Raw genomic sequence first — 18,150 nt, 5'->3', positions numbered from 1 at the left:
TGTGATTAAACTTTTTATGTTTAAGAAAAGGCACTCACCAGTTTCCCTTGGGCTAGTGTCTCTTTGTTCCTTTTTCAACTGGTCTGTCTCTAATGTCCGCACTCCCTTAACTCTGGGCTTTCAGATTCAACTTAGCTTATTTTATTTTAGCTCATTGATCTTGATTGATTTAAAGGGTAGATTCATTTAATTGACCTGTAAAAATGACCCTTTCTGAGCTTCCTCGTGCTGATGAGTCACTTCGTATTTTTTCTCTTATGCTGTTGTTTAAATCATTTGGGTCTGTGGTTCTCCATCTCCCAGTTCTCTTATTGTGCTGCCTGAAACTTTTCAGCATAAAGAAATTTACTGTTTTAATAAAACAACTTCTATGTCATAATTTCTTGTCTTTCTCTTTTAGGATCCGAACATTGATGTTTTTCGGAATACAACCTTTTACTTATATTTGATTGGAGTGTTTATAGAGTTGATACTTTCCTGCTTGACCGATCAGCCTCCCCTCTTTTCTGAACCTGACAAGGATACTGTGAGTATTAATTTTTTTTAATGAAGTTTGCTGATCTTTTGTGGTACAAAATAAAATGTTGGTGCTTCATAATAATGAAAGCAAGGCATGCTTCTAGAAAAAGAAGGTATTAAAGGAGTTGGAAATCCTCTCAAAGTGGCAACAGGAATTTGGTGTGTGTGAACTCGGTGTAGCGTGCGAAAAGAGGTGCTCATGCTAAAAGAGAAGGTAAATTAAGAGGCAATGGGACACACTTAAACATTCAGCAATTAATTAAATTCCTTGTTTCACTGGATCTCAATGCTCAGAAATTGTAACCCACTGCTTGCACTTCATGTATCATGTGGGGAGTTGCCAAGATATTGGGGAGAACTATTGAGGTGGATTGAGGGAAACTGCTGAGAATTGTAGGATTAGTGATTTAAACCTAAAATTAGAGCCTGGCCATTTCAGGAGTAATTTCTATTCTAGGTCAATTGTTACTTTTTAACCCAAAAATAGATCTCCGATTACTAAAGATATTGGGGGTCATGGGTATAGTCACCCCTAATCTGCAGAGTCCTGGAGAATAGTAATTGTGTGGCCATTTGTTGGGGTAGGCAGAGGCAGACTTGGTAGGAATCACCCAGGAGTGTAACACATTTAACCTTTTTTTTTATAGAACTGAGTACCACAGTGGGTGATGACGTCTAATTCATACTCCAGAAGAGAATCATGTTGATTCTAGAGGAGGTATAATAACTTGGAAAGAAGAGAGATGTGAATAGATTTTTAGCTAAAGTAAACCAAAGGTATTTTATGTTGCACATGGCATCCAATAATCTTTGAGTTACACAGAATTTTCCAGTGCAGAAGGAAGCCATTCAGCCCACCATATCTGCACTAGCTTGTGGGCATTTTTGCATCAATAATAGGAGATGGAGACCAACTTAAGGACCAAAAGGAGACCACATGGATGCAAAGGGCAATAAATTTTGTCCAATAAAAACAAACTCCAAGGGTTCCTAACGTAGCTATCATGGAACACGAAATAGTGATATTGAATAGGATAAAAGGAGATAAAGGGTGTTATTTAAAAGATTACCAATCCTTGAAGCAGAAAAGTTAGCCTGAATGGATGGGATAAATTTATCGTAGGTGACTCTTTGAGATGTAAAGGTAGAATTTGTTGAGAATCTGATCATAATTCTAAACTTTTGAATTACTGTCTGGGTCAGTAATAAGGTAATCCAAGGGGGAGAATAGTAATGGACTTCAGGAGGACATGGACAGTTAAAATGGCAGCCAAATGTTATGCCATCTTTTAACACTCGTGTGAAAATGTATGTTAGTAGGAAGAATGAAGAGCAGCCATACACGTTTAAAGGCAGTGGAAGGGCAGGGACATCTGGTGTATTTCAGCACAAATCACTGGAGATGACTCAAGTTGAGAAGGTGTTGGAAAAGCTTACACGGACATTGCCTTTATTGGTAGAAAAATAATAGTATGAGAAAAAGAAGGAAGATATGTTGAACTTTGATAGATCTGCGGTTTGGTTATATGGAGTATTGTGTTGAACATAGGCAGCTAACTTTGAGAAGAACGTCAAGGCATTGGTGGATTTATAGGAGATATTTGAGGGAGGCAGGACTTCAGCGATGGTAAAATTCCTACAGAGTGGGAGCAGGCCATTCAACACATCGAGTCCACACAGATCCTCTGAAGGATATTCCAAACAGCCCCACCCCAATTTCTCACTGTTGCCTCACATATCCCATGGCTAGCTAACATATCCTGCTCATCCCTGGACATTTTGGACAATTTAGTATGGCCAATCCATCTAACATGCACATCTTTGGATTGTGGGAGGAAGTCAGTACCCAGATGAAACCCATGCAGACGTGGGGAGAATGTGCAAACTCCACACAGTCACCAAAGGGTGGAATCAAACCCAGGACCCTGGCGCTGCAAGGCAGCAGGGCTAACCCCCTGAGTCACTGTGCTGCTCCTGATGCAGGGAGACTGGAGATACTGGAGTTCTGTTTGGAACAGAGAAGATTAAAAAGACGTTTAAGAGAATTGATAAAACTCATGAATAGGTTTGGCTTTTCCTTATTTACCCTATTTCCAGTCGTGTAGCCAGTAACCAGGGATCTGAGATTTAAGGTAATTTGTAAGAAGAACCAGAGGCAACATGAGGTAAAATTGTATTTTATACACAGTGGAATCCATTAGTGCAAAACTGAAGGAAATAGTTTCCAAGGCTACCAATTAGAATTTTCAATTTGTCGCAAAGGTTAGCTTTTACTTGATGTATCCTGCACAATGTAGGAGTTGAGCCTCTCATTTTAAGGGAAATCATGAGCCGATGCGTGAAAATCTGATCTGCTGTTGGAGTATGCTACTCGTGGCCTCTGCAATAATATAAAAGTTAGGGCTATGTACTTGTTATCTGATCATTTTCTGTACTGTGCTAGTTCCAACCCTGAGGCAGATTTCCGTTTCTTGTACTAGATCTTTTATTGAATTTTAGAATTGGATTACCAGAGCTTTCACAGATGGAAATATCTGTTAAATAGATTAAGTATCAAATATTTCTGTTTTAAAGTCTGGCGATCATTGGCACTAGCTGTCTTATCAGTGGCTAGTGTTGAGCCCCTAGTGTTGACTATCAGAACAAACAGGAGGACTCTGATTCGATTCTCCATTCCTGAAGAAGGGCTCATGCCCGAAACGTTGATGCTCCCGCTCCTTGGATGCTGCCTGACCTGCAGCGCTTTTCCAGCAACACATTTTCAGCTTCGTATCAGAACAAACAGCTAAGCCCAAATGATAAAAGTTAAATGATTGACCAGAATGAAGCCTGTTTGAAAGACTATGTTTGGTATCACCAAAAGCCAATATTTGCTCTTGAGAAAGCTATAGAGAAGATCAAATAAAGCACAAAAAACAATATATTGCCGTATTAAAAGACTTGAGCTCCAAGTTTGGAAAGTTGCATTCTCCATAGAAGTAGCCATTTCACAAATGCTGAAGAGTCAGATGAATGTGGTTTGATTTGACATAGATTTGTGATGAAAATTCCTAACAAAGGAGAACAAAATTCTAAGGGCAAAGCCAAGGAGTAAAGGTTGCTACCTCCATCCTTTCTGATGCTCAGTGTTACTTTCATAATAATCCAATTTAGTACAAAGGGCACAATAAAACTATTAAAATTTCACTTTTTATAAAATCGTGAATGATCGAAAGGAGGGGTTGAAAGACTTCAGGCAGTTTTACTGCCCCATCCTCCTTGATGGTATTAGTCTAAGTGAAAAAGGATGCCCATGCAAAGTCTTTGGAAGAAGATGACTGGCTTAATTTTGAACAGTAAATAGGTTTATAAAATATTATTTCATGAATTATGGTCTCTTATGAAACATCAGGCTCAAGTTAAAAATAAATTCTTATTACTGCTGCTAAAACATTCACTGCTTTAGTAACCAGCACAGAACTGGTTAGCTCCTTTCATCAGCAGACTTTTTATATCCTTATGGGCAGAGTTTGAATTATGATTCAATTACTGCCTAATACAACAAATAAATGAAGAAATCACTAAACCGTTTTACGAATGTTCAATGGTAAGTGTGATATGAATGATGAGTGTATTTGAAGGCAGCTGTAGGGAGAGACTGAATAGGCTGGGACTCTTTTTTTATTATTATTCTGGTCCCTGGAGCATTTGAGGCTGAGGCATGACCTTTTATAGAGGTTTATAAGATCATGAGGGGCATGGGTAAGGTGAATAACCAAGGTCTTTTTCCCAGGGTTTGGGAACCCAGAACTGCAGGGCATTGGTTTAATGTGAGAGGGGAAAGATATAAAAGGGACCTAACGGGCAACTTTTTTTACATGCGTACGGTGGTGTGTGTATGGAATGAGCTGCCAGAGGAAGTGGTGGAGGCTGGTACAATTACAACATTTAAAAGCTATCTGAATATGAATAGGAAGGATTTAGAGGGATATGGGCCAACTGCTGGCTTTTGGGACTAGATTAATTTAGAATATCTGGTTGGCATGGACAAGTTGGGCCGACAGGTCCGTTTCTGTGCTGTACACCTCTGACTGACTGACTGACTGACTCTCTCTATAACAGCCTTAATTGATTTCTGTTGAATTGTAATTGTCAGATGTGTTGTCCACTTTCTCGAATACTGTTCGGTCTTCTGTTTATTAATTGTCAGACTGGAGAGATGAATCAAAGTATTTTCCCGACTTGTATTTTTCAAACAAAATTATTTAATACTGTTCGGATTACTTAACATTCAATTTTTGAAGTATGCCTTTTCCCTGTTGAGCATTACCAAGTCACTTCATACCCTTACCCTTGTCGTAGAATTGTACCTTTTCACTAATTCATTTAGTGAGAAAATAGAAATGGAAATAAATTCTGCAAATTAGATTAGATTACTTAGTGTGGAAACCGGTCCTTCGGCCCAACAAGTCCACACCGACCCGCTGAAGTGCAACCCACCCATACCCCTACATTTACCCCTTACCTAACACTACGGGCAATTTAGCATGGCCAATTCACCTGACCAGCACATCTTTGGACTGTGGGAGGAAACCGGAGCGCCCGGAGGAAACCCACGCAGACACGGGGAGAACGTGCAAACGCCACACAGTCAGTCGCCTGAGTCGGGAATTGAACCCGGGTCTCAGGCGCTGAGGCAGCAGTGCTAACCACTGTGCCACCGTGCCGCCCACAAATTGTTGCTGTTCAACAGAAGCACGATCCATCTATTATTGCGCAACTTGTTTGACGCCAACATTTTGCTGCTGTTTCAACATTCTAAGCCAGTGTCTTTCCCATATGGTTTTTTTTCTAAGGACTTTATCAAATTTCTTGTATTCAGTGCTTTGTTAAATTTAATTTTTTTTTAGAGACTGTAACTTTTTTTTAAACTTCTTCTAGAATCTGTGCCCTGAACTAAATGCTTCATTCCTGTCCAAGATAACATTCTGGTGGTTTACAGGGTAAGTGGAAATATGACGTGTTTGTACTTGCTGTATTCATGATGGGGTACTTTCCCTGAAATTAACACGATAACCTGGAAGAACTTTATTTTACAGTATCACTCATTTCTGTTTTGGCCATGTTTTCTTTTAAATTAGTTTAGTTTTCTTTAGAGATCCATTTTAAAAGGTTTCAAACGAATATGATTTATGTTGGTCAAGAAATGAAACCTGATTGATCAAAAATGATTCATAAGTGTGTGTTTTTTTTTGGCAATATGCTGCTAATCACCACTTTTTAATACTAGGTGCTTCTGGCCAAGAGCCTAAATTTGATGAGAGCAATCTTGTTTTTCCTTATGTTCTAATTAGTTGTTAATTGACTTGAAGCTATATTTATTGAATTCATAATTAACATTGAAGCGTTTTAAATCTACGCGTTTTCACATTAACAGTAGAATGATTATGTTGCATTGCTTTGTCTTTACGCAGTTATGGAATGGCAAGGACAACAGTTTTAACATGGAAGGTTATTACCAGATACAAACAATTAGTCTATTCCATTGCTTGTCTGTCAGGAGTTGTATTTGTTTTGGGTACAAAGGAAACCTTAGAGAGATAAAGCCTATCACTTGATGGTAATGGAATCCCTTTTGTTTTTGAATAAGTCAGGGCCTGTGGACATGATTGGCTCTGCCAGCATTTATTGACCACTGTAATCGCCCTGCTGCAGTCTCATTCTGTTCTAATCTTCTGTAGAATCATCCTCAGCTGACAGAATTTCTTAACCAACATTCTTGCTAAACTGTGTTTTTGGAGCTACATAGCAGCATTGGATGTTCCTGCACCACCGTCCTTCTGTCCACGCACCGCAATCTTTGAAGTGGCATTACTGGCCACTCGCAATAGTCAAGTTTTGTAAGGAATATTGCTGTGAAATGAGATGTAGAAATAAATTTTTATGACCTTGGATAGACAGTGTTACCTTAGCAATAGTACCTAATGTTAAATCAAGCAAAATAAATTTTCTAATATCAGTTGACTTGTCAGCAATGACTCATGCATTAATAAGTCAATTTCCTGTGTTTTGAAGTCAATATTGAAGGCAGCAAAACCTGTATCAGTTTCTTGCCCAAAGCTTTTTTAAAAAAAATAACATTTTTTTTGCTTGCAGAGAAATTATAACACCTTTTTTGTCGGTTTCTAATCATTGCTCACTACTTAGCAATGAATAAATGTGTTTCAGTTTAATCAAATTGGTTTTGCTTTCAGAAAATTCTTCGTTGTAAAGAATTGAAAACTGATTTTTGTAATACATAATTTTAATTATGCCTTTATCACTCAATCATCTAATTTGTCAGTCTGTAGATACTGCAGAAGCTAATTTCCTGGTTCTGCTGAAAGAACATCTATTTTAGTTATTTAACAGTTCCATGCTGTATGTGACTACTTTTGTGTCCTTTTAATTGCTATTTTCTACTCTTTCAACATATTTTCAACCTTGAAAATGTATTTCTTGATGACACTTGATTCTTTGATTCTTTATTTTTTTTTGGAGAAAAGATGACCCATTAATACATTTCTTGCATTACTTCAGGATGACCGTTTTGGGATATAAACGGCCATTGGAACCAGATGATTTATGGTCCTTAAAAAAGAAGGATAAATCTAAAATTATTGTGCCACGTTTAGTTGAAGAATGGGAGAAGGAATGTTTTAAGAAAACCAGGTAATGGGTAAAGAGTACTTTATAAATGTTGTTCATGACTAAAATTATTTCTGTAAATGGAATTCTTATGTGCCAAGTAATGTTTAAGAAATTTTGTTTTCATTTGAAGTAGACAAAGTGAAATGGTATACTCTCCTCAGAAGAACAGAACTGAAAAGGAACCCGAGAGTTCAGAGGAACCTGGTGAAACGCAAGTTCTAATTTTAAAGAAGAGAAAGAATTTGCAGCCTTCACTGCTGAAAGCATTATGTAGAACCTTTGGCCCTTATTTTATGATCAGCTTTTTGTATAAGGTTATTCATGATTTACTGATGTTTGCCAGCCCTGAAATTCTGAAGTAAGTTGCACAATTGTAAGAAAAACAATAAAAGGCAAATCGATTTCTATACAGGTTGTTCTGCAATAAAGCGCATTTCGTTATAGCAAATTTGCTATAACATGGTTGGTGACATTGTTTCTAAAGCGCAAACTTTTAAAGCATGTATTGGTTATAATGCGATTCTGGTCCCATTAATTTAAATGGTGCTGCTATTACATGATTTTCTTATGAGATGGGGTTGCACAAGAACAGAACTACTGCATTATAGCCGAACTGACTGTACTTAAAAGCCCTAAAGAGCTGTGGATACTAGAAATCAGAAACTGCTGGAAAAGTTCAGCAAGTCCGGTAGCATCTGTGGAGAGAAAGCAGAATTAATGTTTCATGGAATCCCTACAATGTGGAACCAGGCCATTCCAACCGTCGAGTATGCACCGACCCTCTGAAAAGCATTCCCTCCTGCCCACACCCCAAACCCCCTCAATCCCTGCTATTTCCCCTTGGTTAATCCACCTCGCCTGCACATCCCTGGACACTTTGCACAATTTAGCATGGTCAATCCACCCTAACCTGCACATCTTTGGACCGTGGGAGGAAGCCGGAGCACCCAAAGGATGGAAACTCCGGACAGACACACGAGGCTGGAATTGAACCCAAGTCGCTGGTGCTGTGATGCAGCAGTGCTAACCGCTGAGCCACTGTGCCATTTCGGGTCCAGTGACCCTTCATCAGACCTGATGATAGTGAGGAAAAAGTTGATTTTTATGCAGAGGATTGGTGGGGGTGCGGCGTACAGAGTAAGCGATAAGTGGGGTTAGAGATTAGAGCCCAAACAGAGAAGAACTGTTGGACAGGCACAGGAGCGAATAATGGTCAGCCTAGGTGAAAGAATGGCTGCTAATGGGAACTATTAGTGGATAGCAATGGGTAGTGTATAATAGTAGACCATGTGATAACAAGGCCTGGTGTGTGGGGGTTGGGGTAAGGACATGGGTGAAGGTGCCTCAAGCCCTAAGTTGTTGAACTTGATATCGAGTCCAGAAGGCTGTAGGGAAATGAGGTGCTGTTCTTCCAGCTTGCACTGAGCTGCGCTGGAACACTGCACCAAGCCTGAGACAGCGATGTTGGCCAGGGGACAGGGTGTGTTGAAATGGCAGGCAACTGGAAGCTCTGGGTCTCTTTTTGTTTATGGGTGGGATGTAGGTGTTCTGTGAAGGAGTCACTCAGTCAACGCTTCTTTTCCTCAGTGTGAGCAGTGAATGCTGTAGACTAGATTTGCATGAAGTACAGTCAAGTTTAGAGTGGTGCTGGAAAAGCACAGCAGTTCAGGCAGCATCCGAGGAGCAGGAAAATCGACGTTTTGGGCAAAAGCCCTTCATCAGGATTGAGGATGAGAGCCTCTGGAATGGAGAGATAAATGGGAAGGGGGTGGGGCTGGGCTATCTCTCAGCTACCTTCTCCCCAGCCCCATCCCCCCTCTCATTTATTTCTTAATCCCCGAGGGTTGCCAGCTTCATTCCTGATGAAGGGTTTTTGCCCACAACGTTTATTTTTTTCTGCTCCTTTGCTGCCTGACCTGCTGTGCTTTTCCAGAACCACTCTGATCTTGATTGTAATCTCCAGCACCTGCAGTCCTCACTTTCTCCTTCTTGAGTGAAGTGCAGGTAAAGTGTTGCTTCACTTGGAAGGTATATCTCAGCTGAAGAGGGAAGAAGTAAGGAAGCACGTGTTACACCTTCTGTGGTTGCAGGGGAAGGTGCCTTGGGGGTGTTCGGAGTGGATCACAGTGTCCCGGAGAGAATTATCCTTGTAGATGGCTGACAGGGAAGTGGAAGGGAATATGTCTGGTGGTGGCATCATGCTGGAGGTGGCAGATATAGTGGCTGATGAATCTCATGCGGATGCTGGTTACATGGTTGAGGACAAGGGGATCCCTTTTTCTGTTGTGGAAGGTAAGAGAGAAGGTGAGGGCTGAAGTGTGGGAGATAATTTGGATCTGGCTGAGGGCCTTGTTATCTTGGGTGCTGGGGAATCCTCGTTTGAGGACAAAAGTGGATGTTTTGGAATCCCCTTTTTGAGGTTGGCTTCATCAGTTCAGATGTGGCAGAGATGATGGGAGAGTGGAAGAGAATCTTCACAGGAAGCAAAGTGTGGTGATATGTAGTCAAGGGAGTCACTGGGTTTATAGTGGATACTGATGGCCAGCCTAACCCCAGAAATGGAAACAGATTTCAAGGAATGAATAGGTGGAGTCAGAGATGGATCAGGTGAGTGTGGTGTGGAAATTGGAAGTGAAATTGATAATCTTTTCTAATTCTGAAAAAGAGAGAGAAGCAGCAACAATGATATAATTGATTATCGTGGAGAAAGTTGAGTGGTGGCTTGAAAGGACTGAAACAAGCAATGTTCCACATAACCCACAAAGAGAATGGTGTCACTGGGCCCATGTGGGTATCCATGGCTACCTTTTTGACCTGAGGAAAGAGGAGTGTAAAAGAAGCTATTCAGGGTGAGATGAGCTCGGCCAGATGGAGGAGGTTGGTCGTGGATGGAGACGGTTCAGACCCTTTCTCCAGGAAGAAGTGGAGAGCTTTGAGACTGCCCTAGTGGGGGTGGACATTATTGACTGCAGATCTTTGAGCCCAAGTTCTAAATATCTCAGCTGGAGAAACATTTTCTCTAATTCTGTTCTATTAATCCTTTAATGTTTTGTATATGTAAATTAGATCACGTCAATGTTAAATTCTAGGGAATTTACTCAATACAACCGCTCAACCCAAGAGTCGAGCTAGTAAGCTTTTGTTGTTCTCCCTCTGAGGCAGGTATGTCTTCCATTGGACAAGGAGATCAAATTTACACACACCTGTACAGATGTGACTTCACTAATACCATCTTTTACTTTTGTACTCTAATCACTCTATCGCAATGTAGCATACTATTTGCCTTCTGAGTTATTCTTCCTGCTTTTCAAGTGTATTTGCCCTGCCCGTGCACTTGAACAACATGCTTAAGCTCCAACTGATATATCGGGCATAACTAACTTACATTTATGGAATGCTTTTCCTATACAAATTACCCAGTGCACTATAGAAAGGAATGACTAAGATGGATCAATCCCAAACTATTAGTGAAACAGTTTAGAGAAGTTAGTGAACGCTCGGATGCAAAATATGAATCTGAGGACATTTTTAAAGTAAAATGGAGAGGTAGAGAGGCAGAGTGACTAAGGAAAGGAGTTCCAAATAGTAAGGCTGACTTACTTGGCCTGCTCTGACACCAGTGATCTACTTAAAGACAATGTACCAAAAAACAGGTTCCCAAGACCGCGATGTGTGAAGGAGACCAAAATTGTAGGCAAAGGCAAGGCTGAAAAGGTTCTTCAAACGTGAGATAACCGTTTTGAAGAAGTACGTCTGTAGAACGGTCCATGGTCCTGAATGTTAATTCTGTTTCCCTATCCACTGGTGCAGCCAGACGTGCTGAGTTTGTCCAGCAATTTCTGTTTTTATAACTATTTTAAATTTTAATCATGTAAACTGCCAGGGAACGACTAAGTTAGCAAGTTAATGTGTTATTGAGATAGGATATGACACTAGCACTGTTCTTGAGCTGATTATGTTGTACTGCAAGCATTGGGGAAATTAGAAAGGGGAACATTAGAAGTACTGGATTCTAGTTGGTATAGAAGCCCAGATAATAAATTTTGGCTCCTAAGTTGAGGTGGGGTCATGAGGGATATTGTTGTACAGGAGGAAATAAGTAACAGGAGTTGGAGCTTGGTCTCGCACTGAACACCATATCCACAGTCAATGTTTTTTTCAGTTAGTGGCCTGGGAGTGCATGGCATCATTGCCAAGGAAGGTCGATAGTAACTTTTTAAGCATCTTCTGTCATTGTTCTGTGATGCAAGCAGTATAATCTGAATTAATCCTTTATGTGCCTTTGTCCTTGACCACTACAATATTTTTAGTTGAAATTTGGCTCTTGCTATTCATAATTGTTTTAAATTATGTCTACGTACTTAGTGACATAATGTAATATTAAATTAATTGCTGTGAAGCTGGATATAACCCTAGGCATTTAAGCACTTCTTTGTTCTTTTTTTTGATAGGTTGCTTTTGCAGTTCATCAATAATGACAAGGCGCCAAGCTGGCAAGGCTACTTTTATGTTGTGCTACTATTTTTATGTGCATTTATCCAGACTCTCTTTCTTCATCAATACTTCCAAATTTGTTTTGTCACTGGAATGAGACTAAAAACTGCTATTATCGGAGCTGTTTATAGAAAGGTACAGGTTTGTTACGCTACTTTGGGTAGAAAGAAATATGAAAAAACCATGCCAATAGTCCCTTTTGATAATTTTAATAGAATAATGTGAAAATGTTAAACTGTTGGCAGAATTATTAATCAGTAATGAGGCAGCTATTCTGAGTAGGAAATCTGTAGTTCTGTTATATATTCTAATATAAGTAAGTTCACCACTTGTGATTATTCGACAAAGTTAAAAATCATACAACACCAGGTTATAGTCCAACAGGTTTATTTGGAGCTTTTTGAAGCACTGTTTCTTAAGGTGGTTTTGAAACAAGATCATAAAACACCGAATTTATAGCATTTAGTTATTGAGGCATGGATAGTTTCTTGATTCGGTAACTTGAATACATTTTAAGTTTACTGTGGAAAATTATGTTCCAAGATTGGATGGAACCATGTAGTTTTAAAACTGCATCTTCAAGTGCAAGGCTCCCAATCCAATCTTGTATTATTTTTTCTTACAAGGAATTCAAAATTAATTAGTTAACCTTTTTGAAAACACTTAAAAATGAGTAGTAAAGATTATGAAGCAAATGACTTATAAATGCTGTCAAGCTCTGTTTATTTTGCTTCCCAGACAAAGTGAGTTTCTTTAAACAGAGGAATTCTGAGTAAAGAAATCTGCTAATTACCTTTTTTTATTATTTGAATCTATTTACTTCTACAGAATAGTTATTACACTTCTTGAAATGTTAGTTATAAAGCTTTAAGTGGTTGAACTTATTAGTTTAGATTGCTGTTTAAATAGAATTGTTTACATTTCATTGTACATATCAAATGTTCTTTGGATCACTGAAAGGATGATTTTTTGAGTAATCAGTTTTTGTTTCCCTGTACAAAGGCACTAGTAATTTCCAATGCAGCAAGGAAAACATCTACTGTTGGGGAAATTGTAAACTTGATGTCTGTGGATGCACAGAAGTTCATGGATTTGATAACTTACTTAAACATGATCTGGTCTGCACCACTTCAGGTGATCCTGGCTATGTACTTTCTGTGGCAGGTAATTAATCTGGTGTTCCTTCTGTCCCCTGGGCAGTTGTTTGTTAAAACAACATTTACCCAGAGTTGTTAAATTCTTTTATATTTTTGGATAGATGAAGTTTCTGTTTTACCAACTTCACTCTTTGTCATTGAAATGCAAGTGTGGTCTCACCAAAACCCTGTACAATTGCAGCAAAACATCCTTGCTCCTGTGATCAAATCCTCATTGCTATGAAGACTGACATAGATTTAGGTTCTTTACCTTGTGCTGCTCCTGCATGTTTATTTGTGATGTTTAACTTGTATTCGTGCATGTGTGCATGCTATATATAGTGTGCTATAATAGAGATCTTGTTTTGTTGTTACCAGCTTTGAAATTCTTGAAAGATGCAACTTGGTTTAGATGGGCCTCCATCTTACAAGGGAAGTGATTGTGCTATTGCTGGAATGTTAATTCAACTCCTGTTCTGGGCACCCAATTGAATCCCACCACTCTGAATGGTGGAATTTGAATTCAGTGAAAATCTGAAATTAAAAGCCAAATGATGACCACAAATCCATTGACGATTGTTGGAAAAAAAACATCTGGTTCACTAGTGCCTTTTTAAGGAAGGTAATCTGCCATCCTTTAGTGGTCTGGAATACATGCGACTCCAACCCACAGCAATGTGGTTGACTCTTAAACTGCCCTCTGGCAATAAATGCTGGCCTAGCCAGTGATGCCCTCATCCCCATGAATGAAAAGAGGGAAAAAAAAGCTCGGTGAGTAGGCCCTCCCTTGTCCCCTGCTACCACAATTATTGGCCATTGTTTATTGTGCCCAACGAGGGGTTGAAAGTTGGTAGTGGATAATGAAATGGAAAATGAAGGTAGGTGTAGCTTCTGCTGGCATTGGATTTGAGACCATCGCTGTAATGGCAGGTGCCGAATTGTGAAGACAAAATTGCAGATCCCTCAAGGGAAAAGAAACCAACTACAAACTGTGTGAGCAAAATATAGTATGGGAAGCAAATGCATGAACTATGAAGTGAGGATAGAATCGTAAGAGAAATGACTGATTTATGTAATGAAGGAAAGGGAGATGCTGGCTGGTATGAAAGGAGAAATAAAGTGGGGAGATAATGAGATTTTAAAGGTGTTTATTGTGGAGCCTCTTCAGGGAAGCAGAGAACAAAATGATTTATTGAATCTAAAAGGGGAAGGATTGAGGGGCTGTTGCCTTGTTTTCCAGAGAAAGATAAATTTAAAGGTAGTAATCAATTCTTCTGTGAAATAGTTGAAGTTAGTGTCTGGGTAATCGCACTGTTAATATCTTTTTAATGGTTAAAAAAGAGCATGTGTCTATTAGTAATGTGAGTGCAAATGTATAGGGAATACCTGTAACATTGGGGCCAAAGGAGCTTTAAGACCAGAATAGTCAATTTATTACTATACATCTGCAAAGGAATATATCTTAGCTTTCTGTCTCAACAACTGGATTGGATCTATATTTACAATCAAAACTTTCTGCACTTCATTCCTTCTGGGAATGACATTGTTAGAATTAATGACCTCTGAAGTCCTACTCCACTCCTGTGTATATTTGCCAAGCTCACCTGAAAACTATCCTGGAATTATAACTGGAGTCCTTGTCCAAGGTTTCTCTTATACCTTACTGAAAATCTACTTTTAAAGAGTCGCAACAACATCTATGATGTTTTGCAAATCAAGTTTGGTAAAAATGTTTGGGTAATGCTAAAATTTCTACCGGTTGAGAGATTTGGGGAAATATTTATAACTTCCTAATTTCTAGGAAAGAATATTTGGATTAGATTAATCTAAATTGGAAGGAATGAAGTTCTGATGTTATGTAACAACTTCAGTTGTGCTCTTTTTCTTCAAATACTAGCAGTTATTTAGAAATGAAATCCTCATGTTTTACCAAATAAAACAGTATGGATTCCAAAACTGGTGTGTTGATTTTCATTGCAGAATATAACACAACTTTTAAACAAGTGTAGAAATCTTATGTAAATATTGCTGATAATTTTAATATTTTTGTACTTCAGAATCTGGGACCTTCTGTGCTAGCAGGTGTGGCAGTTATGATTCTCCTTGTCCCCGTAAATGGTGTGATTGCAATGAAAACTAAAAACTTCCAGGTACAACAATGCAATTGCAAAATACTATGGATGCTGGAGATACTTGGGTCTTTTTAGCAGATGTGGAGAGAAACAGAGTTAAGGTTTCAGGTCAATATGACTTATTCAGACTTGAACAGAGGCGGAAACTTCAGTTTTAATCCACAGGAAGAGGTTGAGGCGACAAGAAAAACCAAAAAGCTTTGTGTCTCCCACATATGCTGCTGGACTTGCTGAGTATTTCCAGGATTTTCTGCTTTTTAATGAAGTTTTGAGTTTTGTTAAATTTATTTATTTTACTATCTTTATACATTTACCTTGTTTGATAATAGAACTCTCTTACATTCCATAACAGTGTAACTAATAAAATAAAAAATTAAAATTTAACCTGAAATAGTGGACTGTAAATGTCTTGTGTCCTTTTACAAGCTTTCTGACATCTGCAAAGCCTTCTGAGAAAATGTTTTATTTAACTAAGTTAAATAGAGTACTTCATGCCCCATTGTGCTTTCTCTTTCATTATGTCTCCCTCCGATCAGAAGGATGTTGTGAAACTTGAAAGGGTTCAGAAAAGATTAGTAAGGATGTTGTCAGGTTGGAGGGTTTGAGTTATAGGGAGAGACTGAACAGGTTGGGGCTGTTTTCCCTGGACCTTCGGAGGCTGAGGGGTGACCTTTTATAGAGGTTTATAAAATTGAAGGGCATGGATAGGGTAAATAGACAAAGTCTTTCCCCTGGATTGGGAGAGTCCAGAGCTAGAGGGCATAGGTTTTGGGTGAGAGGGGAAAGATTTAAAAGGGACTTTGGGGGCAACTTTTTCATGCAGAGGGTAGTGCATCTATGGAATGAGTTGCCAGAGGAAATGGTGGAGGCTGGTGCAATTACAACATTTAAAAGGCTTGTGGAGGGATATCTGAATTGGAGATTTTAGGGGGCTGAGTGCTGGCAAATGGGACTAGATTAGGTGAGGACTTCTGGTTGGCATAGATGTGTTGGACTGAAAGGTCTGTGTCCGTGCTGTACATCTGACTCGAATGTCACATTTTTACCATACTAACATTAATGTGGGTGGGACTGCTAATTTCATCTTGGACTTCAGGTTAATAGCTCCAGTTACATTGTAAATGACTTGAGTGCGTCATCAGTGCATTATCTTCATATGAAACTAATCATGTCACAGAATCTGGAGCTGTCTGTGTTTTTTTTTAGAAGAGTTGATGTGTGTATTTTATGTTCTTATTACATTTCTGATTCTTTGCAATGCAAACAAGTCCTTTCACAAATCTTTACCATAACTGGAACTCAGATATATAAAATCACTGAGGATGTGGTGTATGAAGAGATTCTTCTTTCTTTCTGCACTGCTCTGTTGCACTGTTAAGATTGCACTTTGTCAAAGCCCAAAGCCGGTTATTAAAACAATTGGAACTGCCCCCCAACTTTAGAGTTTATAACTAGCTACACTTGCCCAGATTTGCCAATCTGAACGAGACCAGGTTGATGCTAAAGCATCCACATCATGCTCTAGTTCTGAGATATTTGAGTAATGCATGGGGATTCTTCAAATTACTGAAAATCATTTAATATATGAAATGGGTAAAATTTTAAAAACTCTCTACATGAGAAGGCATTTTATTGCATTATACCTTTATGGTTTTATCTCTTGCACCTGTACAGAATTCCAACCTTTTATATTTTTTTCCCCAACTGCTTTCAGTGGCAAGCAAAGTAGAAATGTGATGGGCTTCCAATTCTGAACTACAGTTGTATTCAACTTGGAATGTTAGCTGTGTTTCTCTCTCTACTGCCATGCCCAAGTATTTTCAGCACATTGGTAATGTTTCATAAAATAGAAAGGTGAGCCATTTCGTCTGATTAAGTACATAACTTTATTGTTTTAATACCAGGTTACGCAGATGAAAGAGAAGGACAATCGTATCAAACTGATGAATGAGATTCTAAATGGAATAAGAGTGTTAAAGCTATATGCTTGGGAGCTGGCATTCAAGGAGAAGGTGCTGCAAATTAGGGAGAAGGAACTCAAAGTGCTCAAAAATGCTGCCTATCTCTCAGCAGTTTCAACTTTCACTTGGGTCTGTGCACCATTTCTGGTGAGTACATTGCAGTTTTGATTGTTTGGACTTTGGGCCAGATTTTATTTTATCCAAAATGGTTAAGATACCGGTTTGCTTATTTGGAAAATTGTATGGCATTGATGTTTCTCCAAGGCCATTATTTTATATCATTGGTTAGAACTGTAATAGGAGTAGCACAAATGTTGACTAAAAATCAAATGCAAGAAAACCACAAATTAATAAAACCAACAAATTAGTACTGTACAACTTTTTTTTAAGATTGTCTTTCAAAATAATTTGTATTCTCAGTAAAACAGTAGTCAGATTTATTTAAGGTTGATAACAAGAATTAAATAGACACTTTTTCAACAATGCTTAGATAAACTTGCACGGTTTTGTTCTAAGAACTGCATGAGCGATGTTTTCCAATCTATTTTCAATTTTACTTGATTTTTTTTTCCGTGGTCCTTTTATCCATGACTTCAGTTTTACACCTTTTGAATTACACTGACAATCAAATCCTTAGGCTGGAGAGTTATAGAAATTCACAAACTACCAAAGACTTCCTGACTAACTGAAGTTGTTTCCATCCCTGTAGGCTGTTTATATCTGAATAATGCAGCCTACTCCTGCCACTTTCAGTTTCACAGACAGCCTAACCATAAAAATGCCAGACCTTTCTTATGCCTCATGACACCTATAATTAAATAAACCAGATGTCATATTGACTACATGCCCACTTGAACCTACAGCTTCCCCAAGGTATTGTTACAGTATTTGTCCGTAACAAAGGGATGATTACATTTGTGCTGGAATAGCTGCAGTTTGAAGATGTGCTAACCACAGCTAACAAAAATGCAGAGAAAAATTAATAAAAGTCCTAACTGATTAAGGTGTTCCTAAATGTTTTCAGTGTGTCTATCAAACTCCCTTTTAAATTAGTTAGGAATTCACTCTGAATACTACCATAAGACCATTGGTTTTGTTGTATGTATAAAAAATGTGATGATGAATATTGAACAAAAATATTTTACGCATAAGGGCATTATAACTTGGTGTAAATTGTTTGGAAATTAATGTTATTATTCTGTTTTTCAAGTACTTTCCGTGCAAATGAATTGCATTGAA

At 38.6% G+C, this 18,150-nt stretch overlaps 1 protein-coding gene across 2 annotated transcripts in view; it reads left to right on the top strand.

The window, feature by feature from the left end:
- The window catches only part of abcc1 (ATP-binding cassette, sub-family C (CFTR/MRP), member 1), a 104,339-nt gene that overhangs the window by 37,639 nt on the left and 48,550 nt on the right, over positions 1–18,150 (top strand). The window contains exons 5-12 of one of the 2 annotated variants that reach the window (XM_060840425.1): positions 401–526; positions 5,440–5,501; positions 7,078–7,209; positions 7,322–7,546; positions 11,640–11,817; positions 12,685–12,846; positions 14,876–14,968; positions 16,855–17,058. In XM_060840425.1, coding sequence (XP_060696408.1) covers positions 401–526; positions 5,440–5,501; positions 7,078–7,209; positions 7,322–7,546; positions 11,640–11,817; positions 12,685–12,846; positions 14,876–14,968; positions 16,855–17,058 — 1,182 coding nt within the window. Of the gene's footprint in view, positions 1–400; positions 527–5,439; positions 5,502–7,077; positions 7,210–7,318; positions 7,547–11,639; positions 11,818–12,684; positions 12,847–14,875; positions 14,969–16,854; positions 17,059–18,150 lie in introns of both variants that reach the window. The other variant, XM_060840424.1, reaches the window with a different exon arrangement.

Source organism: Hemiscyllium ocellatum, chromosome 20 (assembly GCF_020745735.1).
Source record: "Hemiscyllium ocellatum isolate sHemOce1 chromosome 20, sHemOce1.pat.X.cur, whole genome shotgun sequence".
Taxonomy (NCBI): domain Eukaryota; kingdom Metazoa; phylum Chordata; class Chondrichthyes; order Orectolobiformes; family Hemiscylliidae; genus Hemiscyllium; species Hemiscyllium ocellatum.
Note: the sequence above shows the minus strand (reverse complement) of the source record. Positions and strands in the feature narration are given on the sequence as shown.